This window comes from Passer domesticus, chromosome 17, assembly GCF_036417665.1.
Source record: "Passer domesticus isolate bPasDom1 chromosome 17, bPasDom1.hap1, whole genome shotgun sequence".
Taxonomy (NCBI): Eukaryota; Metazoa; Chordata; class Aves; order Passeriformes; family Passeridae; genus Passer; species Passer domesticus.
In genome coordinates, this window is record NC_087490.1 from 8,873,694 (window position 1) to 8,900,971 (window position 27,278).

The 27,278-nt window shown below is 45.9% G+C and overlaps 1 protein-coding gene across 1 annotated transcript in view; it reads left to right on the forward strand.

The window, feature by feature from the left end:
* The window catches only part of MN1 (MN1 proto-oncogene, transcriptional regulator), a 34,970-nt gene extending 8,196 nt beyond the window's left edge, over nt 1–26,774 (forward strand). The window contains exon 2 of the mRNA XM_064392080.1: nt 21,815–26,774. Coding sequence (XP_064248150.1) covers nt 21,815–22,002 — 188 coding nt within the window. The 3' untranslated portion in view covers nt 22,003–26,774. The remainder of the gene's footprint in view (nt 1–21,814) is intronic.
* Nucleotides 26,775–27,278: the final 504 nt, after the last annotated feature.

The following is a 27,278-nucleotide window of genomic DNA, read 5'->3' on the forward strand; positions in this document are numbered from 1 at the left end:
ACTTTTTACTAGAAAATGGTTCTGTTTAGAAATATTTTCCTTTGTTTTATAAACATTTTGTAGCAGGGTGCTTGTCGACCCTTATGGCATATATTAGAAAAAGCAAGGGACAGAATTTTCAGTAGTATTTCCTCTTGCTGTGATATACTAAAATATTTAGTGCAGGAAATGTGTAAATTTATTGGCATTTCAGTAACAACTGTGGCCAGTGTTTGCCTTTGCATCCACTGTCTGTCTGGCTATTAATTTTTGGTCTCTAGATTTACCTGTTCTCATTTCAGTGGACAATCTAGCTGTGTTTGAATTAATGCAGATTACCTATCTGGTTTGCATCCTGGTGCTTCCTTGCCCCAAAGTCTGTTATTTTCTGATGCCCACTCAGTTGCAAGGCGAGTTTTAATGGGGTTGTTTAGCACACACTTGGTGTGAGGATCTGCGTGAGAGAGACTTCGAGGAAGATGTTTCTTGAAATTGGTGTGTGAATGTGCTTCAAATCTTTATGTATGATGTAAAAGGAAATGAATTAGACTTAGTATTTATATATGAGCCTGGATGACAGCATAGATTTATTTCGATCTGTGATGTATTACACCATGTCTCCTCTTACTTTTTAAGGTACAATACCTGGGTTTTTTTACTAATCACCTAGTGGAATGCTCAACCATAGAACTGCAAATAATATTTTGATAAAAAGCATTATTAATTTGCAATGTCTATAGATACAATTTGTTATTACTTGTGTAGAACAAAGAATAAGGCATCAAACAAAAGTCTAACCTGAAACTAATAGGCTGCTTTTATTTGAACCAGCTGACTCCTAGCCTCGGTAGTATTCTATACCAGGGAAGGGTTTTGGTACAGTAAAATGCCTTTATGTGACCATATAAAATTTTAGTACTAGACAAATTACTGTACATTTTCAGTCAGTGGTTTCTCATGTATTTCTGTTAAATCTGAGTGTGAGGAGAGTCTCCTAAGAAAGTGCAAACCAGTTCTAAAATGAATCTTCAGGTGGCCTAACGTGTGTGCTTTGTTAACGCTAAATTTACCGAAATACCAGAAGCCGTTTCATGACATAATTTCTGAAGCACATCGAGAGTATTGAAAGAGACCTGTCAAACTGGAGGCAGAGGATCATCCCCTGTTTTATCTCTAGTACAGAATAGGTTGTCCTTGTGCATGTTTTGGACTGGAGCGTGTTGGATGCAGGCGGTGGCCACCTCGCCATCGCGCCACGGCTCCGGCCGGCACCCGCCTCCCTGCCCAGCTGGTCCAGCTTTCCCATTGAAAAATCGACACCCTTGAAAAGAACGATGTTTTGCACCTGTAAACACATGATTAAGGTTTGCAGGGCACGTTTAAGATTGGTGTGTTGTTTTATTTTTAAATAAGAAATAGTTTTGTTTTTTGAGAGGCGTTTTTAAATGAGAGCCTCTGTTAGTGAGGGCTGTTCAGAACATGGCTGGTTGTCCACCAGATCTTGGGTAAGGGACGTGGGGAACCTTATGGAAATGAAATAGGTGAGGCTGTGGAATCACTCAGGAAATTCAAGGTATGGCCTCACCTTCCTGGTCTTGGTAGATTTCTCAGTTTTTAAAATGTGATTCCGAATTTTTGCTGTTCTGTAGATAGACCTAGTTTACACACAGTGATTAGATGACTGGCTTATATAAAAATACTGTGATTCTTTGTAGTTTGCTGCTTTTCTTTTGCCAGATGCTTTGTGTTGGTGCAGTTAAAATATTCTGAGTTATTAGTGGCCTTTTAATACAAAGGATTTTGGGGTTTTTTTACAAATTTAAATATATTTTATGGATTATGTGCCAATGTTCCAAAGTCAAACGCCTTCTAAATTTAAAGCTGAGAATTGAACAGCTGGAGGTCTAATCCATTAATTTTTACAAGCTGGCTTTCTTAATACTTCAAAGAGAACATCTTAGATGATACTGCTTTACTGTTCCCCTCTTCAGCACCCCTTCTTCTCTCCCCGCCAGTGCCCTCTCCTCTAAGGCTTCATGTTCCGCTCATCTCCTGGCAAATGACAAAAGCATCTGGATGGGGTGAATGCATTTTCCTTAGTTGATGTCATAAGTTTTAGGACTTGATGGTCTAGAAATGTGCCTTTCTTAGTGTTGCACTTTTTATCCATAACATGGTCACCACTGTTCTGTGTTTCTTCCCTGTACTTGGGTTATTTTTTGTAGCAGCGCGGCCAATGTCATAGGATTATTTTTGCTTTGTGCTTGTGCCCTTTCGAGATGCCTGACTCACATGTAGGGCACATCCCTCTCTGTAGGATTGGGTCTGATCCATTTGGAAGTAACGTTTTCCCAAGTTTTGCCTTGCCCGTTTGGGCAGGAGCTGCTCTGGCACTGCTGACGGTGCCGCTCCCTGGGACGCACGTGCGCATCCGTCAGGGGCAGCTCCCCAGCAGGAGCCGAGCCTCTCCGAGGCTGAGGTGCTGCCCAGACCCTGCAGCAGGGCACTTTGTGTCTGTTTGTTTTCAATTCCAGCAAATCTGTTTGTGTCTGTTCAGTGTTTTAACGTAACGCCACCGAGCGTGACGCTGGGCGGTCTACATTTTTTATTAGCTTTTAACATTTGTCAAAAAAAAGCTTTTTTTGGTTTGGTAAGCAGGAATCTGGTTATGTTTAAGTGCTGCTTTGATAGATTTTTTTACATTGAAATAAATACTGTTTATTTGAGTTTAAACACGGACAACACGTGTGGGAGCTCGAAGGGCTCTGCTAGCTCTGTGAGCAGTGGGAGAGACGTGCCACAGTCCTGCTCCTGCGGCCACTTTGTGTGAACTTTGGGTTATTTATCTTTTTTTTATCCCCCTCTGTGTTTGGAGCATTTAAAATACAAAATGAAAAACTTGTTTTTTTTTCTTTTAACTCTCCTACCTTCAGTTCTGACTGCTGGGCCTTTAGGACTTGATCCCCTTGATCCCAGCAAAGCCTGTGATTGGTCAGTAGTTGGAAGACAGCAGGGTTTTTTGGTGGTAAAATATAGGTTTTCAGAGTTAAGTCTGCATTTAATTAATTTTGTGAATTAGTATTCACAAAATACTCGAAAGCATTCTGTTGCTAATAGAAAGATCATCCTGAGGCTGGGGAAGCACAGTTAATTGAAAAAGCAGCCATTTGTAAAGTGAAGAAAATTTTAAAACATTTCATACCCTAATTAAGAATGTACTCCTGAGTTAAAATTGAAAATATTAATTTGCTGTGCGAAGCAAATACATTACAAAGCCCTGGAAAGAGTCATATCCTTCCTTCCTCCTTAATCCTCTCCCAAAATGCAGTTTCAGAAGAAAGGCATGACTTTTTTATTTTTTATAATGTAGCCTGAAACCATTTTGCTAGAAAGATGTAAATTGATCTATTAACATAGGAAATGGAGGTTGGGCTGGGGTTATTATCTGGTCAGAATTTTAGGATCTCTTTCCTAGAAAAATCTTCCACTATTTTTTTTTTTTTTTGGAGGGAGAGGTGGGTAGGTATAATATTCCTCCATAATGGCATTTAAAAGCCTTTTGGTCTTAGGTGAGAGCAGTCAGAAGAGGCAGAGGATGCTGTGGGTCTGAAGCACAGCTGAGCATCACTGCAAGCACTGCTGCTCCCTGGGGAATGGGGCTGAGCCTTCCCTCCCCTGCACTGCTGGAGGTGAGGCTGCAACGGGCAGGGAGGGAACGTCTGCACTGGCATTCCTGCTCCTGGCTGGATGGCTCAGGCAGGGAGGGAATGCCTGCACGGCGTTCCTGCTCCAGGATGGGTGGCTCAGGCAGGGAGGGAATGCCTGCACAGCCTTCCTGCTCCTGGCTGGATGGCTCAGGCAGGGAGGGAATGCCTGCACGGCGTTCCTGCTCCTGGCTGGATGGCTCGGGCAGGGAGGGAATGCCTGCACAGCGTTCCTGCTCCTGGCTGGATGGCTCGGGCAGGGAGGGAATGCCTGCACAGCGTTCCTGCTCCTGGCTGGATGGCTCGGGCAGGGAGGGAATGCCTGCACAGCGTTCCTGCTCCTGGCTGGATGGCTCAGGCAGTCCAGGCATCGCCGTCGTACTTACCGGCATTGGGGTCTACGTGTGATTTAGGGCGCAACGGAGTCCATATTCAGGTCCCACTTTAGGATTATTTTTATTTAAGATCATATTTGTTGCACTGTAAATTGCCACAGTGCTTTAGAAACCTGGGAGATGTTCCCACTGCTCAAGATTTACTGTCCAAGTGAGATAAAAGAGGTGTTGTTGGGCTGGGCAGCTGCCGGTTCACAGGGCGGTGCCACCAGGGCTTGGGCAGAGGATGCTGGTGAGGTGCACAGTGGAACTGGAGGGCACTTGGGTGCCCAGCAAAGGCTGGCACGCCGGTGCTGAATGCTGCTGGGTTGGGAAGCATGTGTGAGCAGGGGATGATGGGCTGAGAGCATCTCGTCCCACCTGGTGATCTCATTTCTGCGTGGATTCCTTCTTTGGTGAGGATGGCGCGGCTGTACTGCCCTCTCCGGGGCAGCATTTCTCCTCCCGTGGAAAAGATAAACCCAAACCCCAGTTATGGCACTTCTGATCTGTGTGTGAGTGAATTTCTAAATAGGTTTGTCAGTCTTAGCAACAGGAAAAGAGACCTAAATCTTGCAGAAGTAGTTTGTTGCAAGGTTTTCACTTCTTCCAGATGCCTGGGGTTGGAAGCATCACCAAAGGAGGGCTTCTCCTCCCTGCTCCCCTGGGTGATGGGAGTGGAGGACACAGACTCCAGGTCTGAGCTGCCCAGTAGATCACAACCACCTGGTGTGACTTATTCCTGGAGTGGTACTGGGCTGATAATTAAAAAAAAAAAGACTCTTAGACCTGCCAGGCAGCCCAGTAACTGCTTGCATCTAATAATACTGATATTTTTGATCTGACTCAATTGCTTTAATTTTTATTAATGCCAAATATTAAGCTGAAAAATGTTTTTTTTTGCATAGTCTGAAAAGTAACCCAAGATTTCAGACCAAATACAGTTTTAAAAGCAAGAAGATAATAAATGGGCCTATTGATTGTATTCTACAAAAGAAAAAAAGGAGTTCCCCAGTAATTGTAATAAAAACTACCACAATCTATGAGACAATAATTCTGAAACCCTTTAAAAATAGTATTGTTATTCAAAGTGCAAAGCAGCTGGTATTTTATGATAGAACAGATTTTATTGTTGCTGGATATAGGGTCAAACGCTTGCAGCACATTTTTGATTTAAACAAACCAAAAACACAAATGCTTTTTTGAAGATAAAATCAGTAAGATTTATTTCTTTTTTTTCCTGGATGCTATAGCTCCCTTCTCTACCTCTAAATATAGGCACATACTTTTCTTTTTGTGCTGGAAGAAACCACATGCAGCCCAGCTCCCTGTGCTCTCCCTACCTTGCCATAGTTCTGGAGGCAGAGGAAAAACAAGGGCTATACGAAGTACAATTCAAATCTCATATGAACTGCTTTGAAAGAGGCAGATCACAAAAAAGGGAGAATAGCAAAACATTCCTTCATTCTGGGTTATTACTGAAGTTTCGTCCCATCATTTGCCAGTTCTTTGTGCTGTTGGCAGGGTGGGTGTGAGGGTGATGCCTGGAAAATGTTCAGGAGAACAGGCAAAAGCTCAGTGGCAGCCCTGGTGATTTTGGGTGAGCTTTGCTTTTAAATTCTGTGCATCAAAGCTGTGTTGTATGTTACATGACAAAGTGGTGTGTCCTGTAGATAAATCAGTTCATGTTCTGTGTCCTGATGTTACTTATTTCAGCTGAGGTGTGAATGGGAAAGGCAGAAGAGTATTTGCTGCTCCCGGTGCTCCGGGCCCCGGGGGTGACCACGGTCCTGACTCTGCCAGGGCTCCTGCTGGACCTGTTGGTACCAACAAACACCACTTTGGAAATGTGAGCTTTTAACAGCACACTGAAGTCTTACTCCAATAATTTTCCAGATCCTCTAGTGTTTAGTGTAGTTTTCCTCGAGTGGCTGATGTCAATGGTGCTGCAGTGTTTCTCTTAAGGAAAAAAGAACAGATAAAATATCTCTTTTTTGAGCCAGACACGTGTGAGCCTCAGAGCTGGGAACGTGCGTTGGGAGATTGTGATACAATTACGTTTTATGTCTACCTATTAAGCATAATGAAGGGTTGGTTGCTGGCCTTAAATTTGGAAAGAGCTTACTGTAGAGCTTAAACCAGAAGTAGATTCCTGTAATTACTGCTTTGCCGTGCGGAGTGTGGCGAAGTAGAGGGAATAAAAACTGTTCATTGTCCAATTGTATTTCCATAACTGCTGCACTTTTAAATGTCTGTTTTGAAAGATAAAATTTTTGTTATACTAATTTTCTGAAGTAAGCTAATAAAAGCCAATGCAGGGAAAAAAAATAAAAGAGGTGAAGAATGTCAAATGAACAATGCTTAGAAAACACGGAGCTTCAGCTTCTTCAGTGAGCCCTGCTGCGGTGCTTGAAAAGTCAGTGGCTTTGTTTGTTAAACACAGGGCCACTGTGCTGTTGTGGTTTGGGTTCTCTTGAATATGAGATCCTTGATGATGAAATGAAGAATTTTAAAGACGTGAATTTTATGTTTGCTTTTCTGTACTAGATTAGGCAAACGGAGCAAAACTTGAAGCAGTCAGTTTTGAATCTGCTTTTGCTTTTACTTGGTGTTGTTCTTGCTGTGTGATGGCAGTATGTCAGGCAAACTTGGATCCCAGCATCAGTTGTTTGGAATTATTGTTTGGATTATATTCAGTTTCAAATGGTATGAAACTGCAGTGAGAAATGAGCATTTGTTTATGCTGATAAAATGAGTCTTTCATAGCATACACTTGTTTTGGTTGTACATACTAGTGCATGTTATAGCTCAGAATGTCCATTTTTTCAGAGTGATAACATGGCCCCCTTCTGCTCTTTGTGTGCATTTGGAACTGGGAACTGCACCAAAGAGGAGGTGTTTCTGCTTCAAGTGAAGAAGAAGAGAGGGAAGACTGGAACTCTTCTTGGCTCTTAGGGAAAAAAAACCCCTAAACCACATCCTTTTTCCTCTCCCCCTTAAAAATCTGGCTTACATCCTTGAGAGGCTTTTTTTCCTTTTATTTTCCAACCATCCTTTAAGGTGTGTTCTTCTGGCCTGTCTCCAGTTTGTGGAGCTTCTCTTGGAATACAGTTTAAAGGGTTGTATTTGACATGTTACTGAAGGCTGCCTTCCACAGAGGTCTGGCTCAAATAAAAATGTGAAAAGTTCCCACTACTGGGCTGTAAAAGAATACTGGAAATGGGTTATGCTGAAAAAACCATTTAGATAAAAATGCAATTTTCCCTTCCACATACACTGCTAAGAATTAATAGCACATTCTTCCTAAATGGGTAGTTCTGTATTATATTTTCACCTTAATGAAATTCTTTCCAAAACAGGAGAGTTTCATTTAAAAATGTAGGGCAAAATTGATCTGTCTTTATCTGCAGTGCTCCCTGTTTTAAAATATGGGTTTGAGTTCCATGGGCTGTCTGGGCACTCTGTGGAAAACAGATGTTGGGTTCCAAGGTGGGTGTCCCAGTCTGACTGTGTCCCCTCACAGGGTGTGCTCCTTACCCTGCTGCCACAGCTGGATTTGGGTTGTCACTGTGCTGGTGTGTGCTGTGCATCCAGCTGTGCTTTCACTGCTCCCCCACGGCCACCACGCCGTGGGGACATGAACGTGGCACTTACCAGGGCACTTCTGCCAGAAACACCCCAAAAGGGAGAAGGGCTAAGCCCGCTGTGGCCTTGGCCTGTGTTGGTTCACTGTTGCACACCTGGGGCACAGGTGGTGAGCCCAAGTGTGGCATGGCCTGGAAGAACATCAGCAAAACCACGAAAACATCAGTTTCAATATGTTCAGTTTCTGTAGGAGGTACATAAATGTCCAATGAAAGAAAGAAGGGGGAATCCTCTGTGGTAGCTGTGAAACTGAAGTGGAGATGCCCCCAGGAAGATTTGCCAGTTCAAGCTAAGAGAAAACCAAAACATATATTCATGCTTTTTAATGGTTTCATTTTTGGTGGAAGGTTTTCAGTGTAATGGTAAGAACAGAAATGTGTGGTAGAAGTAGGGCTGATAGACTCTGCTTTAAACAGCTTTTCACTGCTGAGTTACAGTGGAGAAAATGCTTTTATTAAATAAATTGTTTGGTGTTATCATAGTTTTAATAAAATGGTTCCCACATATAACAATGTTCATAGTGATGGAACCACGGACAGGATTGATACAACTCGAAGTTTCCATGTTAAAAATACAAATTTTGGTGGTAGTGATGCTGCACAGCTTTTGAATCATTTTTTGTGAAAAATTACCCTTCAGGAAGACTGTGCTTGGGCTTTCCCCTAAAAGGTGAAATACAGAAGAGGTGTGAGGCAGTCTGAGTGACTAGCACCCAGCTAACACTGAGCTGAATGCAGATTCTGTTTTTGAAAGGGGTATTTATAGTCATCTTCCGATAGCCTCCTAATCAAACAGCAGCAAATCCAATACTGCTCCTTAGGTGCATTACAGAACAGCTGTTTTTTTTAGTCACCCAACTTGCCTTTTGTGATTCATATTCTGTGAATCACACGAGTTCAGCAAAGAGTGCAGATCACGACTTTTACAGCCAAATATGCAACTCCCTGGAAGCAAATGTTGAAAATTTAAATATTTTAGTGTAGTGCCTTGTAACTTGCAAGTTTTGTTTTAATGGGGCACTGGCTCTTCTGTAAAACTTCCCTGCCTGGGACAAGCATGCCCATCAGTAGGAGTGTTTGCTCCCTGGTGTGAGTGGTTCACACTCAGAGAGTGTTGCCTGGTTCCACTTCAGGCAGGACTTTCTTAGGTGTCACTATTTGATTTTTACAAGTTTTTTTTTTGCTGTTGGTGCTCAGTGTATCTGCAGGCACTCAGCTTGCTGAGTGATGCATTTAAGCATTGGCTGCTACAGTAAAAATCTTGATGGCCATTGTTTCAATCAAAAAAACCCTTCTCATCTTCAAAGTCACTGTTGTTACAATAATTTTCTCTTTGAACATGTCAGGATTCTGTCTTTGATTATAGACTGGATTGTCTCTTGTCATTGTATAATGATTTTTTTTTGGGTAGGCAGAGACCTTTTTCAGTTCCTCACAGTTCATTCCCCATCCCAGTACTTCTTTAAAAAGAGATTATGTTGAAACCAGGTATTTAAGAATATAGATCCTCAAGAAAATAACTGGTTTTGACTTTGTATTTTCCTGTGAATTTTGTAAAACTGATATGAATTACAAATTTATTTTACAATTTGAACTTAGACTTTTAAATTTTCCCTTTCTCCCCACCCCTTCTTTTGCTTCTGATTGGACTAGAAGTCATTACTACAGAGATTTTCTGCTACTTTTTCATTTTCTCTTTTTGCAGGAACACAAAAAGAATTGATCTCTGCAATTCTACCATGGCTTGGGTGGTTGCTTGGATGGATGGTTGGGTGGATGGTGGTTAAGGTTGCTGATCTCGGGGCCTGACCACTGCTGCCAGACCCTCCCTGCCCTGTTCCCTGTTGAGGACTGATACTGAGCCTTGGAAAGTGCTTGCTGAGGCCTTTCCTGTTGGAAGCTGCTTTAGGGTTTGGTGATCTGTCCACTCTATATGATCCAGAGCTGTTACAGCTCTCTGAGCATTGTGGTGGGATGAAGGCACCCTGGAAGCAGAGCTCCTCTCGCACAGCTGCTGAGGTGTGGAGTGAATTTCCAGCCTTGTGGCCCTTCATGGCTGATGGCTTAAACTCTGGTCTTTGCACTAGTACAGTGCTCACTTTGGATCAAATGGCAGGGCACCTCCTGAAATGGAAGGTGCCTTGGAAGGTCCTCCCAAGCCTCCTCAAGCTACATGAAAGCCCAGAGACAAGAGCATTTGGAGTTGTCTTGCTTTGTGTTTATATGCAGTCTTTTCCACTGCTGGGTGATGTTGATTCCACTGTGGGAATACTGTTTAAAAATGGGTGACACTAGAACTGCATCAGGCACTGAAGGGACTTATCCCTTGAGAAATGGGTTTTGCATAACTGTGGCAGAAGAGTCCAGGTGAGGTGGGCAGATCCATGCCTGGTTGTGATTATGTGTGTGCAGGCTTCCAGCTGGTCACTAAAGCTGTCACATGATGGGTGTATTGCCTCAGAGGTGTGACTGAATCCAAGATGCTCCCTCAGTGGGGGTTACCTGCATGTGTCCATGCAATGGAAGCCTTTGCCACAGAATTAGGGAATCCTGACTGTGGTTTTGCCCTTGTGTTTTGTAAGGAAAGAGCTAAAAAGGATTCACTGTGTCTTTAAACTTACAGATCCTCAAAACCTCCCTGGGAAGTAGAAGGGGGAAGGGACCCTTTCAGGATTAATTAAACAGAGATGTCTTGCTGTAGACTTCAGGGTTTACTGATAAATGCCAGCCCCTCACCCACGTCTGGTGGTGCTGCTGTTATTTAATCAGGGCCTTGACAAGGAATCTGAGCAATCTTCCCTTTCTCCTCCTCTGTTCCATTTATCTGTCCTCCCAACCTGTTTGTTTGTGTATGGTTAAGTTTTCCATGCCAGGGAGAAGCAGAGTGGAAATGTCAGGGGTCAGGCTGCAGGCAGGGCAGGCAGGAGCAGGCAGGGAGCAGAAAGCCCAGCTCTGCAGCCTTGGAGTTTCTGAGAAACCGGAGATAGGTTGTTCCAGGCAAGATTAACTCCTTCAGCACAGCTGCCTTCTGCTTAAGGCCTGCAGGAAGGGAGGCAAGGTGGGTACATTAAGACACTGAGCTCAGACTCCATCCCTCTATCCTTGTCCTGTGGGTAATGGATGCTCCTGCTGCCATTTTGCTCACCCTTTGTTGAAGCCTTGCTGGCCCATCTGCCTTGGCAGCTCTGCTGCTGGGGGATGAAGCTGTGTGGATGCAGACCTGAGCAGGATGGCAGATAGCAGAATTCATTGCAGTACTGGTATGGATACCTGAGTTATTTGGCACATTTCCCAGTGGACAAAATGTTCATCCATGGAGGGCATGATGCTGCTGTTCAGAGACATGCCTTTGAGTAGATGTGTGACTTGGGTTTGTCACTCAGAAGTTAGCTAAAGACCAGTCTGGATACCCTTGGCTTCAGAAAAACCAATTTTGATGTTGTGTCAGTAGACTTGGTATCTCACAGGCTCTCAGCTGTGTGCTCTGTGGTGGCTCACAAGTGCATCAGCCCCAGCTGATGCTGCCGTGGTGGCTGGGGTTGGGTGAAGTTTTGGCTGTATGAGTCAAGCTGTTGAACTTGCACTTCACCCCACCTGTGTGAAGGAAAAGCCTAATTCAGGGTGGGGTGGAGGATTTTGTTTGGTGATGCCTTTGCATTTGTGTTGTGGCAGCGAAGCAGGTGCTGCAGAGCTGAACCCTGCCTGGTTTGACAGTGTTTGCCTTGCAGGCAGTGCCCTGCCTGGCTCAGCTGCAGGTAGCAATGACAAGGTCCTTACGCCCTGCTAGTGGGACAGTCTGTACTGCACCGACCAGATCTAGACCAGGTTAGCAGCAGCTGTCACAAACAGCTGTACTTACAGATGGGATAGGAATGAATCACAGAAGAGAATCAGGGAATTGGGTTAGAAGGGTCATATCATTACAGCTGTGGGCAGGGACACCTTTCTCCTTTCACCTTTTACCTTTCACTAGACCAAGTTGCTCCAAGCTCCATCCAGCCTGGCCTTGAACACTTGCAGGAATGGGGCAGGCAGTGCTTCAGTACTCGCTGAGTAAATACCCAATCTAATCCTGCCCTCTCTCAGAGGAGGACATTCCCCCTTGTCTTGTCACTCCAGTTCCTGGTTAGAAGTGCCTCTGCATGTCTCCTGGAGTTCCTGTGGGCTGCTCCATGCAGTGAATTCTTGGGGATGTGCTGTGCTCCCGGTGCCAGTGCTTGGGTGCTGCTCAGCACCATGTCCCTCCCCTGCCCTTGACAGGAGCAACTGGGGCTGCTGGCCCCACTCCCTAGGGAGGTGCCACAGGGCAGATCCCGCACAATCCCCAGCATAGTGGGATGAACTAATTGTCTGCTGTTCTTTCATTTTCCAGGAGTATTGAAATTGTTGTGGGTCATAAATCACGTGAGCATATGGCTGGAAGGAGAACACAGGCCCATATATCAGCTTTGGGCTGGAAGATGAGACTGTTTGTCCTGTGTTGTGCAGGCCCATTCTGTTGATTTAGTGGCCTGTGAAACTTTAGAGTTAATTTTTTGTTGAAGCAAGGAAAGTCTGTCTACCTGTGACTTTCCTGCTTGAACAGCTGTTTGCTCCTGATTCGTTGCTATTCTGAGAATTTCATGAAGACTCTCCACAGTGATGTGACAATTGGAAATACAAGATGAGCTTATATTTCTCTTATCCTAATAGTGGCACTTACAGCTGTACCTAAGAATGCCAGGTTTTTTCTTTTGTGGGGTTTTTTTTTTTTTTTATGCTGAATTTCCCTCACTGCCATTGCTCCTCATTTGGTAGTGCATTTCTTCTAATGATTTTTTTTCTTTCCCTTCAGATAGATTTAGTTTTTAAATATGCTGTTCAATCAAACTCTGTTCGTCCATCAGACTTCTGGGCTCAATCACCACACCTTATTGGTGCTTTAGGGGATCTTTCTGAATATGCCAAATGCATTATATGACGACATTTCTATCTCTTTCTGTAGTCAAAATTTAGGGTATACCAGAATTTGGGATTTTTTTAGAAGAGATCTAGAAGGAATTTGCCCAGGATGTGCTGGGTTGATAGTATCAACTCTCAGTCTGATTTGCCAGCACTTAAATGTTTTCCAGCAGAGATTTTGACCCTTCTTTAAGAAGCTCAGGCATCCTGACAATTCTACTTTTTATAGTAATTTTTGCAGAATTTTTAGAATTTGCCTGTGAATTACTTGCAAGGGACTTGCAAGCAGCGATTTGGAACCCCCTGTTTTTGGAGTGTCAAGTGTCAGGCAGCTGGTGCTGCTGAGCACAGTGCAGGTCAGGGAGTGGCCCATGGCATCACAAAATGGTTTGGGCAGGGAGAGACCTTAAAACTCATCTTGTTCCACACCCCTGCCATGGGCAGGGACACCTTCCACTAGGCCAGGTGCTTAGTGCCCTGTTCAGCCTGTTCTGTCCATCTCTGAACTGTCTCTCTGCAGGTGCCAGCTTTGACCTGAGGTCTCTGGTCTTCCTTTCCTCTTGATCTGTGAGTGGTAAAATTGCTTAACACCTTTTGTTTTCATGAACTCTGTTTCTCAAAGTCTCCTCATTCACCCCTGAGACACCAAACTTCAGCTCGAGGTGTCCTAAAGAGAAATGGGATGTGTTTCAAGGTAGGCTATAAATGAATGGCATAAAAGAGCTAATGATCCTTGATGCTGGTTCTTCTCACTAATGTTAGCCTTTGGTAAACTCCCACTGTGTTTTCAGGGATATCCTTGAACTTGTGTGGTTTAACCCCAAGCATTACTGCACATGATCACCGTTTCTTGGTGTGCAGGAGCCTCAGATGTGTGAGGCCCCTGGGAGAGATTGACTTTGCCTGTGGCAGTTCTGTGTTACAGGCTCTCCTAATTGTGAGTTATAGATGGGGCAGAGGCACCTCTGGGAGCTGCTGGCAGAGCCAGGGAGGAGACAGAGGGACCAAGCAGATCCCTGTCCCACCCCAGTCAGGCTGGATGCAGATCTGGCTTTGGGATGTGAGAACACAGGAGAGCTCTTGGGGAACAATGTGACAAAACACCTAAAAGTCTTTGGCCAAGTGTATCTGTGCCTCACAAGAGCCTGAAATTATTTCAGAGCTAATTCCCTTATTTTGTTTGCTAACAAGTGCTCATTTAATTTGCATCCTGAAACTAAATGACTACGAACAAAGTTCTTTGAAGGGAATCTTCATCTTTAATTCTGTTTTCACTCAGGGAAAATAGTTTTCCATGTATGTTCTGCAGGGCTTAGATATCCTACTTATTACTGTAATATCTGTTTTTCCCCCCACAGTTATATCAAAGCTCTTGCACAAATCTGATGAAGCACTGGAATTTACGTGTTTCTGTATGCTCTGTGCATAATCATGAACTGTTCACTGCCTTTAGAAATCCGTTGGTACACCCCTTCCCTTGCTAGTGGAAGTAGGCATTTTACCTTATTTTTGAATGTCCAGGTGGTGATTTAATGCAGAATGTTTAAGTAGCTTTTTTTTTCAATTTTGGCCTGTCCTGAAATAATACTAGACTGTGTCCAGAACTGGTTTTATTTAAGTGAGAGCTTACTGAATGGTTTCATGTGACTTCTGGGCAATCAGAAAATTCCACTTTGGATTTTATTGAAAATCTTTTGTTTGCTTGTGCGTTCTGGCAGTCAAGAGATGGGTTTTGCATGGGCTGGAGCTGTGTGTAAAACTGTCATGTGATAGTTTGCGTACATATGAAATACATTTGAAAGCAAAACCCAGCATTTCCTTACTCATCATGGATGTGTCATTTGTCATTCTTGGTGAAAATGGGCTCAGAGCATTTAGTTAGTGCAAGCAGGTGATGTGTGCCAGCAGCATGAAAACACAGGATCAGTCAGCCAATATTCTTTCCTGCCATGGAGGTGGTCTTCTTATGCTGGGGGCTGGATTCAGAGGCAGGGCCATGTCTGAGACAGCCACAGCCCTTTGGAAGGAGGGGTTATGTGAGAGAAGCTGGTCCTGGCCTCTTCCCAGTGTCAGTGTGATGGAGCTGGTGGGTGGCCTTTCAGAGATGAGCAGAAGTGTTCAGGTTTTTTGAGGGGGAAGAACAACAGAAAATAACTTGGAGCTCCCTGAGGCTTCACTGGTGTTGGATATGGATATTGTGACTGTTGGGTCAGCTGTGCTGGAATGGGCCGTAGTTGCATGACTCACGTTTATTTTCTGTTGGAAGTGTCCAGACATTGTCTAACTGTTGTTGGTGGTTGGTTTGGTTTGATTTTTAATGCCAGTTTTCCTTGCTTGGGCAGGGCCACAGTTCTTACACTGTGCAGAGCTGAGGAGAGCACGGTGTTGGTGATGGCACCAGAGCTGGCCAGCAGTGTAGAGCCATGTGGCTGGGTTAGGCCCTGGCTGGAAGCTCAGATTTCCGTGGCTCTCACAGACACTGAACCACAGCAGTGGTTCACCTGCATGGGGTGGGCACAACCAGACTGGCAAACAGCAGCACTGCAGCTGGGGTGGGACCTGGTTTGCCAGAACGTTCTTTTGTTCTGTGAGAACCAAACCCCACATCAGCCACTTCACCAGGGGGGTAGGCAGGACCCCCCTCTGCGGTTTGGGTTTTGCAGGGAAGCCAGCCTGACAGTCAGTGTGTTAAACTGAAAAGAGGAACTGAAGGTAGCCAAAAGAGAGGAAGGATATGAGTTACAAACAGTCCGTTGTCCCTGTGGCCACCTAGCAAGGTACAGGAGCTGGTGCTGTCCCGAGGCCCAGAGCTTCTGGCATCTCCAGGGATGCAGAGCTTTCCTTTCTTCTTGGAGAGTTATAGAGCTGGAAAGCAGTGATTTAACAGTAGCCTCCAGAGAAATAAATAGGTATAGGCAGTTTCACACTTGCCTGTGGAGCCGTGGTGGCATGTTGCTCTCCTGCCGGGCACTGGCTGCAAGGTGGGGAGCAATGAGTTCCCCAGCTCATCTCTTCCTGGCACAGTGGAGGGAATGTGGATTTTACAACAGCAATGTCATTGTCCTCATCCACACATCCTTCATTCTGTGTCTTCAAGGTCATGCTACACGTGAGATGAGTGCTGCCTTTTCCATTGATAGGGTTAGCATTTTTCCTACTTCACATTTTTTTCACCAGTTTCTTCTGTTTTTCTGTGAGCAGTGGCTCTCAGTCTGACTGTAACCCTGCAGCCTGACAGCAAACTCCTAATGCTGCCGTGGGTTTGGGCAGCCTCCCTGTCGTGGCGTGCACATCCTTCCATTGCTCCTGGTGAAAACAGGAGCAGGAAAAGAGGTCAAGGGAGAAAAAAAGAAAAATATGTATTTGCAGCAAGCACTATGTGTCTCCTGTTATCTGAATTCTGTGCAAGCAGCGAGCTCTGATGGAGCCCCATGCCAGCTTGGAGACCACTGAAAACAAAATAAACATCTCTGTAGCATGGGCTGATACATGCTCCCTTTAGAGCCTCGGGCACCTCCAATTAATCAAGCTGTCTGTGGAGGAAGGGCCTATGAGGACCAGAGGATGCTGCCAGAGCTGATGGGCTGATGCAGGGGTGGGCAGCAAGCAGCATTAAGGGTGAGCAGACTGTGTGTTAGCCTGGGTGTGCCATGCCTTTGGGTGAGTCTTGTCTGTATTGCAGCAAAGTCAGAGCTTTAATCCAGGTTTGCAGGATATACGAGTGCTGTGGGAGGGTGCTCAGCTCTGTGCACGCATGTTTGATGAAGAGCCCTTCCTCCTTCCGTGAGAAAGGCTCTCAGAGAGCGCTCAGCTGGCTGGGCCTTGACAATAAATTGAGGGGCTGACCAAGCCAAATGGCTTCTTGAAATGTCATGCAGTGAAATGTGGCCAATACCCTGGAGCTGGGGTGTCTCTGCTGAGTGCTGGTCAGCAGCGTGAGGAGTCACCTGTCCCCATTTCCGCTGGGCTCGTCCTGACGAGTCCTTGGCATCAGCTGTTCACCTTAACCACCAGCACTGAATTCTGTGTGTGCAGAGAGAGAGCAGCACCTTCAAGTGTCTTGCAAGCAGGGATTACACAGAATAAATGAAGAAGTAAAATCAAATTAAGAGGAATGTTCTAATAATGGGGTAGTTGGGGCTTTTCCTTGAGTGCCAGCAGAGCTGGGTGCTGCCAGTCCGGGTCCAGAGGCAGTCTGTGCCTCCAAGCATTGGGAACAGCAGAGACATCCAGCCCAAAGCAGACACAGATTGTCAGGGGTGAAGGCACCTGAAAGTGATGCAGGTTTATGGTGTAAGCAGGTTGCAGGTGCCATGTTTGTATCTAGGAACAAATGCAAGCCCTTGCCTCCTTGTATTCCAGGGTCAAGAAAATGCCTTTGTCAAGGAGTTTGTCAGTGCTGCAGAGGTGAGGAAGGAGATTGCTCATTTGTTTATCAACACAAATGAACCAGTTGTGTTTAAAAATAAAATTTTTAAAATACAATTTTAGGAATAAATTAATCTGTGGAGACTAGGTCCAGTGTCCAGGGAAACATAAAATGTTTTCAGACCTTATTTTCCTCAAAAACTGGAAAGAGATGCTTCTGTGCTGTGTACAAATGCAGAGCTATGTGCCTGAACCAATATGTCAAACTGTCATGTGGGAGATTTGGTGAAAAACATCTTGTCCTAAGGGAATAATTTTAAACACTATATGTAGGTTTGCTGCCTCATAAGGGATCATTACTCAAATCTATTCCCTCTTATGGTAGCTCGGCCTCTGCTTAACGGGCAGGGAGTGAAGGGAAGCCCATTAACGCGTCCTTTAAGAATGGTTATCAGATGGTAGAGGGGAAACAGATCTCTGATCAGGGAATATAGTGTTGTTGGCCAAATCCTCCGATTCAGCCTTAACGAGATCAGTAGCAGTGCGGGGCCTTCACGCTTGGCTGGCCATCGAGGGCGGCGGCGGGGCCGGGCAGCCGGACCGAGGGCAGCGCTCGCCCGTGTCACAGCGGTGAGGCAGTGTAAGGGATGAGCCCTGGGGCACCCAGCCGTTCCAGGGATCTTCACCTCCTGTTTGTCACTTCAATCTCGAAGGGAGGCTGAAATGTGGAGTGGAACCCACTCCCAACCAGACCCCTACCAGAGCTGTGTCTGCGCTCTCGCTCTGTGTCTCGCTGCTTTCCGTCCTTTTGTTGGTGGTGATTTTGGCAAAGATGAGAAGGATGGCATAAGCAGCACCTGAAGAGCAGCATCAGCTCCTGGTGTCTCAGCATAGCATCTGCAGTTGCCTTGGCTACACCAGCCCTCCCTCAATTAGCCTCTTCTCTGACGAGGAGATGCACTCGATGTGTGGTATCTGTGCAGGTGAACTCGTTTTTAATGGGATTACTTTACTTAAAAATTGGGACACCTCTGGGTTTGCACAGTGCTCGGTGGGGTTGTCACAGTAAAAAGATCAAGTTTGTTTTTTCATAATGCATAAGAAGATGCTACACGACAAAAGAGGCTTTATATTGAGCAGCTTAACTGCTCAGGGTCTCATGAAAAAGGGAGAAGGAAGCTGGAGGGACTGAAGGTGCGTACACATGCTGTCTGCAGAGTAAGGTGAATGCCAGGGTCTAACCTCACTAAAGAAATGTGTTGTTCCTGAGCTGATATGGTAAAGCAGTCTGTAGTGTGTGTATTGAATTTTTTTGTGGTGCAGAACTCCTGGTTCTCTTCCTGTCTCCCAGCTGCAGGCTCCAACGCTGCTGGCCAGGCTCCTGGGTCAGTCACCACGCTGCCATTAATGCTGTGTAAACAAACAAACAAACAGCAACCTTTTCCTTTTGAAGGCTGTGTGCCTTTGCAAAGTAGAGCAGAACGAAAGAGCAGCTTCCTAAATGTGCAGGGTCAGAGCAGAGGGTTGAGCCTGGGGAGCCTGGCTGGGCACTCTCTTCTCGCTGTTTGTCTGGGGCTGAATGGCTGGAATGTGTTTGGCTGGGTAAAGCTTGGTCAGAAGCTCTTACCTAAAAGCAGACTGGCTCTTGAGACCACCACAGCATCACCAGCAGCAGTGGGGAAGGACACCATCATGGGGGAGAATTTTCCATACTTCTTTTGGTCTTTGGTCACTTCACTGCTTTGAGTTTCATGTCTTTCACATGAACATGACATGAGCTTATATATGATGTTTTATTTCTTACCTCTGCTTCAGCATTTGCTGTTTCCAAGTGGCACACGCTGTCCTTTGTGCAGGGTGGTTGTGCTTTTGTCAGTCCCGGGTTCTGTGTCATGTCCTTTGGTTTGGAGGGGAAGTCTCCACCCAGACCATCTCAAGATCTTGGGTGTGGAGGATGGCCCTTATTAGAAGTGTACTGCTTTTTTTAATAACACAAATTTCTTGCAGTAGTTGCTAATAGAGGCAGTTGTGCAGTTTAAAGATAATTTGTTTAAAAATTCCCTGCTTTCAGTGAGGTACTTTGTGACTGACAATGATTTATCTGGGACTTGGCAGCTGTGAGGCAATGATGTGGTGGCACCATCTTGCATTACCTGACTGATTTTAACGTGCCGAGTCACGTCCATCTCAGCTACCAGAACTGCCCTGGACACTGTGGCTGGGGAGTGCCAGGACACTGTGGCTGTCAGGGAGGAGGCAGAGAGCATGGCTGGTGAAACAGGTCTGCTGGGAGAGTGTTACTGTTCTGGGACAAGCATCAGGCAGTATGTCATGCTTAAGAGCATAATTCTCACTAGGTGGATCAGCACAACTTTAATTTTTTGCTACAAAGGTTTTTTCCTGGAAAGCATCGTACCTTTGTCAAGACAGAAATACTGGAAAAAAGTAAATTGCACTGAAAATTTCCATCCAGATTGGCTTTGAGAATTCTTGTGCCAGTGCAAGCTTTGCTGCGAGCTCTCTTTGTTTTGAATTTGAATACGTCATTTTCTGTGCTCATTAACAACAGACAGGAGAGCTGGAGCTCCCACAGTGGTGTCCCATGGTGAGCAAGGCTCGTGTGGACAGTGCCAGTACTGGCTTTGCAAACTGAGGCTCAGTTCCTGCTCTCCTCTTTTACTTGGGTTTTCCTCTCAGGCCAAGGAATCTTGTTCATCCATGTGGGATATTGCTTTGATTTCTTTATCAGTAGTTTGCTTATGAATTATATCCACAGCAAATGGCTTAGAAATAATTTGCTGATTTACAAACAAATAAGCCTAATCTTTTATTCTCTAATTCCTTGTGGCACATGAACTTGTTCACAGAATTGTTGCTGAGGACCAGCTCTGTTCTAGGTGTTGGGGTGCCTGCCCAGCTGGTGCAGGGGAGCAGCTCTGGCTCCGGTCCCAGCCTGGGAATGTGCCACCTCTGCCTTGGCTTTTGGGGGTCTCCTGCAGCCCTTGTAGAAACACTGCTGGGACCCCTGGGCCCCTTGTGGCAGCAGTTCAGCTGTGGGACTCTTTCCTCTTTCTCTGCAGGAGAGGAAGAGAGCTGCTGTCACAAGGACTAATCTCGAGGCGCTGGCTCTTCCTGTGCCGAGCCCAGCATGTCCTGTGCAGTCAGGGAGACCTAAGAATAAAAACAGTGGGTACTGCGTGTCTTGTGAACAAATACAAGTAAGGAAAACATTTCCTGTTCACAATTCTCTGCACAATCCCATGTGAGTTTTGAATATTTTATGAATAAAAAATGTCTTAGGTATAGCTGCATTCTGGACAGAAAGTTTAATTGAACACCTGATCAAATAGTGGTTATTCAGGGAGTCTGGGGTTTTTGCCCTGTGATTTTCCCAAAGCTGTAGGACTCAGGGCTGACAGGAAAGAAGAGTAGAAGCTCCATGTGCTGGGAAGGGATCTGTGCCAAAACCTCTTTGCCTGCAGGAACTTCAGGTATCACACAGCAGCCTCCACTCCATGTTTCTGCTGAGCCCCTCAGTGCTGCCTGTTCATCAGAACTGACTAAAACCACCCAACATCAGCTGCAGGGAGCTGGAATCTGTTTGGGTGTAGATAATGTGAGTAGCTTTGCCCTGCTGCTGCTGGATCCTCGACTGCAGCAGCACAGGAGGTGCCTGGAGAAAAGCAAGCACGGGGCCTGGCTGAGGTGTGCAGCAGAGGTCTGTGTGGATTTTGCACATTGCAGCACTGACACAGAGCAGGGCTGAGCAGGCAGCAGCGCTGCTCTGGAGCCTGGTTCCTTCTCCCAGCATTTATGGCATCACATCCTCAGATTCTTGGTAGTTCCTGTGTGGTGATGTTACACTGTTTTAGATATGAGCATCTCTGACATCCTGTGATAATCAGGCATTGAAAGCCTTTTCTAGTTTAAACCAAGGACTTCCAGGCTAGTTTAGCATTATTTTTTAATATTACTGATTGTGTAACAAGCTGTTCAGTTCTGGTTTTGTATCTGGTATAGCAGGAGGTTGAATGAAAGTAATATGAGTTGCCCCATGAAGTGTGGTATCCCTACAATGCCTGGCTCTGTGGAACAGGAGAAACGTGATGGGAGGAAAAGTCCTGAGATGTTAAACATTTGCATCTTTGTCATGTTCTACCCATTTTAGCTACTCTTCACATGAACTGTACAAGCCAGAGGAAAAAGGCCTAGGGACACTGTTTAGGATGTTTCAGTTGAAGTCTTAAATTTCTGTGGTTAACAGAAACTAATGATACCTAAAGATCATATAAAGTCCTAAAATGAATGAATTTTTAAGAAAAATATTATCACGGTGCTCCAATAAAGGAGGGGAAGAGGGAGACTGATGCTGGGACTGACCACGAGGGCACGGAGGGTTTGGGGCTGGCTTCCTGCTCGGTGGCGTGTCAGCATCCGTTTCCAGCAGGGAAGGAAAGTTCCCGATTGTGCTGCAGTCTAGGACACACTCATCAGCCCCGCTCCATCCCATTCAGACACATCACTGGTTTCTCTCAGGTGGTGTTCTTCTGTCCTGGTGAACAACCAGCCAGATCTTGCTTCGGGGTGGGCAGGGGAAGCATCCTCCCAGGCAGAGAGGAGATGCAGGAGAGGAGCACGGCTGATGGGGAGAGGGTGTGGCAGCACCACTGGCAGATTGAGTTGATGGGGCTGCAGGTTGCAAGTTGATGGGGTTGCAGGCTGTGAGTAGACGGGGTTGCAGGCTGTGAGTAGACGGGTTTGCACGTCACAGGTCTCCTAACCTCTCTCTGTGAACCCTTTGCAGCCCACGACCTTCCCCCGAGCAAGCCCTCGGCGGCGGCGGCGCAGACGGGCACGCACCTGCAGTGCCTCTCGGTGCACTGCACGGACGACGTGGGCGAGGCGAAGGGCCGGACTGCGGTGCCGACGTGGAGGTCCCTGCACTCGGACATCTCCAACAGATTCGGGACTTTTGTGGCTGCCCTGACTTGAACAAAAGAAATTATTATTTTTTTTCTTTTTTTTTTTTTTTAATTTTAAAGGGCCGCTACTGCTAGGTGGACTATTTTTCTAGGTTGGTACCTGCTTAGTGGCATATGGACTGGAAAGGGTTAATTTAAAGTAAACCTCAACTTTTTTTTAATCTTCTGCCACAGTATGTTACCAGTGTTAACCCTTCTGCAGTTAGCACACTTTTGCTTAAGATTTTCCTGCTAGACCACTTTTTCCCATTATTCTGTAACCTTGGCATACATTTATAGATGAGGCCTTTTCCTTTTTCATCTCAGTGTGTGTCCAAGTCACGTATGTCATAATAAGACAAAGATTCTCCTCTTCCTCCTCCTCCTCCTTTTCTTCCTCATTTGCTTTGTTTTTCTTTTTTTTTGTTTGTTTTGTTTTGTTTTGCTTTGTTCAGTGCTTATTAGGATGGTGATCCTGAGGAGCAGCAGTTCAGGAATAAACACCAGTGAAAGCAAAATGGTCAGCATTAAATCATGTTGTAGTGACACCCAGCCTTTGCCAGTCTCATACAAACCAAGCAGTTGATGCTCTGTTGAATGTTCAGGCATGGACCTGCCCTTTCCTGAGAGAATGAGGCTTTGCTTTCAGCCTTGTTTTGCTCTGTGCCTCCTGGTGAGGCCAGGATGCTCCTTCTTCTGTGTACCTGGGATGGAGCTCTGTCATGAATGGGCTGGTTCAGGCACAGCAGGGAAGGTATGAAGAGGTTTTTTTAAATAAGTTTGTCATTATCTTTTCCTCCAAAGGCCCAGGCTCCTTCTTGCTTGCCAGGGCCTGATGGTGCTCCTGCATTTCCCACTTTATTGATAGTGGAGAAGAAAATCCCCTGCACCCTGCCCACTTTTTGCCCATTTTAAACTGCAGAAGGATGCTGTTGATTGGCAGCAGGTCCAGTGTCTCCTGCACTTGCCTGGGGGTGCCCCAGCCCCTGCCACAACAGGTTCCAGTGCAGTGGCAGGGGTCAGATTGGGAGATGCAGGGGGCTGTGTGCCCAGGGGTGGCATTTCCTAATCTGCCAGGGCAGGGAGACCTGGTGTCAGAATCCCCCAAACTCGTTCAAGGCCCCATTTCTGCCACACACTGAAGAACAGCGTTGCTGGATGCACACAATAAAAGGAAAGCCATACTTTCCTGCTCGGGCTAGATAATGCTCATTCGAGACGAAAGTTGGAAGCAAACCAGATAAAGCCACGACTGACACGATGGGCTGATTCTCCGGTGGTTTTACGTCACACTGTCCATTATTTGTGTGTCCCTCTGCCCAGGAGTGGCCCCGTCCTGCCCCGCGCCTGCAGCTCACCTCCCACAGCTCCTGGAGCTCAGGAACAGCACTAGAGGCTTTGGTTTTGGTTGTGAAATAAAGGTTGGTCTCTCTAGGGTTATTTATTCATGATTTCACGGATGTGTCCCTGCTGAAGGGACAGAGTTGAAGACTGCTTTATATTTTATCTTTGATGATTGTGCTGGGTCTTTAATTATTTTGAGGTAATATTCTCAGTAGACACCAACGGAGAGGAAATTCTGCCTAAAAAGCCAAGGGTGGTCTGGAATCCTCACTCTCAGTCATATGTGGCTTCAGAGAGACTCGCAGTGTTTGGAAATGTGATTTGAATGTGCTCTTATTAACCATGCATGGATTGATTTATGGGTCTGGTCAATGAATTGACTTTGGATAAATTTGGATAGTTTTTAATCTTGGTTTTCAATATTATTTTACTTTGTATTAAAGCTGGAGCTTCCACGAGGATGAGGATTTTTGCCCATCCTGGAGCCACTGGCTGTGGAGCTGCCTCACACCCACTTGGTTTGGATCAAAAAGCTGGGATGGTTTGTACCTCTGTCAGGGTGTGCAACCAGGAGTGCAGAGCTCCTCCTGCACCTGCAATAAAATGTCACCATCCCCAGTAAAGTATCTCCTAGTGATCACTGTCAGCCCCCTTCCAGAAGGTGCCTCTTTGCCTGTGATTCCTCAAGTCCTGGCTTAGCTAAGTACATGTTTGATTTTAAATCCTGTCAGCAGAGCATGGGTGTTCAGTGCACGCCAGAGCACTTGTGCTGCTGTGGGGGGCCTGGGGTGACACCAGTCACTGTGTTCCATCACTTAGAGATGAAAATTTCAGCCAAGTTCATGGCCTGGTGGCATTCCTGCTCGGAGTACAGTCCCTTGCCTTGTGCTTTGTTTTTAGTTTTTCCTGCTGCACTGAAGAGAACAGGTTTTTCAGGCTTCCTGAGGTCAGGGATGCACACCCTGTGCCACGGGAAGGAACCTGTCAGGGAACACCGAGTTCAGATGCTTTTAAAGAGAAATCCCCGTTGAGTGGAGCTGTGGTGGCTTGGTCTCACCACCCTGTTCTGCTGGCTCATTCTCAGCAGCTTGCACTTCTCTCCTGGAGTGTTGTTCTCATCCACTTGGAGCTTGCTTTCTCACTTCCTTATGGAAATGCAGAGCACAAGCAATTCCCCTAAGATCAGTGGGATCCTGTGAGGTGAGGAGGTGTCCTGAGGCCAGGGGCTGTGTCTCCAGGCCCTGAGCTGTGCAGTGTGGAGCCCTGGCTGCTGTGGCACCTCTGGCTCTGCTCTGGGCAGTGCGTGCAGTGCAGGGTTGGGACTGTCAGAGAGGGAGGAGTTGAGGCTGTGGCTGCCTGTGTGCTGGGCTCACTGGCTGTGGAGTTTAACTAAATCATACGGTCACACACAGTCCTCTTGCTGACCTCCTGTCTCTGATTTTGATTGAATGAGCTCTGCTTGAGGCAGCTGTTAGCCAGGACCAACCAACCTGTGCTTTTAGCTTTTGTTGCTTTTTTGCCAAAGATCAGAACAGAAACCCTACGTTCTGACCAGGACAGGCATCATGTCCTGCTCATCACCTGGGGATGTGGTACTGACAGCATATACAGAAGGTTCAAGCTTTGTCACAGTGCTGGTGGCACCTGCAGTAATTTCATTGTGTCCATTTTCTCCATTGATTTTACACTGAATGCACTGATCAGTTTTTTAAACACATATAAAGTGTCAGCATGGCCTGACATGTTGGAAATTATGTAATTTTCTAAACAGTAATATTCCAACTGAAACATATTTGGGAGCTGTAGGTAAAAGCCAGTTGTGGAAGAGGTAAGTTGCACTCTTGTGGAGAGGGAAACTGAGGCACAGACAGCAGTGGGAGACTGAGGGAACAGTGGCAGGGCTGAGCTGCACTGAGGTCTGACCTCTGCTTGCTGCAGAGCCCTGTGCCCAAGGCTCACTTCCTTCAGGGGCTGAGTTGGGTCAACAGGGGGAGAATTTTATCAGATAGGTGTTCCCCAAATGCCTGGGAGAAACATCCTGCCTGTGTGTCCTGCATGGCTTCCAGATGGGGGGCAGCTGGACAAGAAGCCAAAGAGGGGTGGTACGAGGCACAGTCTGCCCTGGCTTGTGAACAACAGCTACAATGAGGCTTTGCCTTTTGCCCTGGGGATTCTCCCTGGCCTGGCTGGCGCCGGAGGCTCCCACGCAGCCTCGGGGCTGGGTTGGGGGAGCCAGGACATCCCCCATCTCCTGGCCCCGTGCCCTGGCTCCCTCTGTGTTCCCTAAAAAAACCCCATGCTTAGTCTGCAAGTTGCAGTGTCGTAGCAAACTGAGCAAAATTTCCCTTGCATTTCAGTTGGGAGGAGCGATCAAATACCTCTTTGCCAAAAAAGGACAGAATAGGCCTCATTTTTAAGTACTCCTGCAAATTTTCTCCAGATCACGTTCTCTTGGGGTTACTTGCTCTCTGCTGTTTGAGCATCAGTAAGGGGCTTTAGGCTTGTTACTTAGTTGAGGTTTTCACAGTGTCTGAGGGTGGAAGGGGATGAGCACCAGAATTCTGTCACCTGGATCACCTGGGGAGTTGTGCAGGTCCTGGGGTCTCCATGGTCACTCTGGGGCAGCCTTGGGTTGGGACTGGACTTCCAGACACCACCAATAAGGCAAAACAGTTCCAGTTTTGGGAGGTGGAAGGGATGAGGTGAGCACAGCAGTGGGATGGGCACTGGGTGGGTGGAGGGGATGACAAATCAAACTGGTACATTTGACTTATTTTTGTTAAGCTGCAGTGTAAGGTTTTGTCAGCTACTGGATTCACAGCTGTTCAAGGGATGGTGTGTAAGAGCATAACCCATTTTTGTAGAATTGTTTCTTCTTTAATGCTTAAGGCTAATGGAGGAAATAGTCTAATTTTGTCTTAGAAATTCTCTATCAAAATTGTTGCTTTGAGTCCATCCGCTCATAGGTTCTGACTGGTGAAACTGCAGGTTCTGATTTCCGGCAGTTATAACTTTATCACTATTCACTACCCAAAAATATTACAGCTTTAAAACAGCCTTAAGCAAAAGGATATTATTTCTTTGTACTAAATTTGGTTCATGGAAAAGAAAAAAAAAGAAACCTCAAAACACTGGTAATCTGTACTGCATTAGCAAACTCTTCTGAAAAATGTTATTGCACATGTAAAATATGAAAACTTGACTCTGCTGTGTGTTAGGCAATCCTGTAATTTTTTTTTCTTTTTCTTTTTTTTTTTTTTAATTCTTGTTAAATTCATTTCCTAAATGCTTGGTTGGAAGACTGTGACGATAGCTCATGAAATTGAGTGTTATTTTTCTTTCTTTTTTTTTAAATATGTAAAGTGCAGTCTTCTGTATTCCTGCATATTGTACATATCTGTATATGTTTTACTGAGCAACTAAATAACAATAAATATGATGTTAATGGTGGCTACTCTATATTTCATACCAGGTTTGTTGATTTTTTTAGTAAGTCCTTTTTCCCAGGGGTGTGAAGAAGTGAATGGATACTGCTCATATTCAGGTAAGCCCTGGACCTTGTGATGGGTACAAATTTGCCCATGATCTGGGGAAACCCTCATACGTGTGTGGCTCCCTGGGGCTGCTGCGAGATTTGGGAGATTTTGCTTTGCTGATTCCTGTCTGCCATCAGTGGTGTCCCTCTGCCCAGCAGGGTTGGTGGGTTTAAAATTTTATTTTTTGATCCTGAGGGAGGAAGAATGGCAGTGTTCATAGCAGCTGTATAGCAGCAGTGTTCAGAGCAGTGTATTCCCTGCTCTGCAGGGAAGCCCATGGAAGATAACACCTTCCCCTCTGCCCAGGCAGTTCCCCCATGAGACTGAGTAGTGGTTGGGCAGCAAAAGCTTCTGGTGTTCCTCATTCCCATGGTGACCACCCCCAGCCTGTCCTCAGAGGTGGCCCTGTCTGTACCCTGAGGTTGTT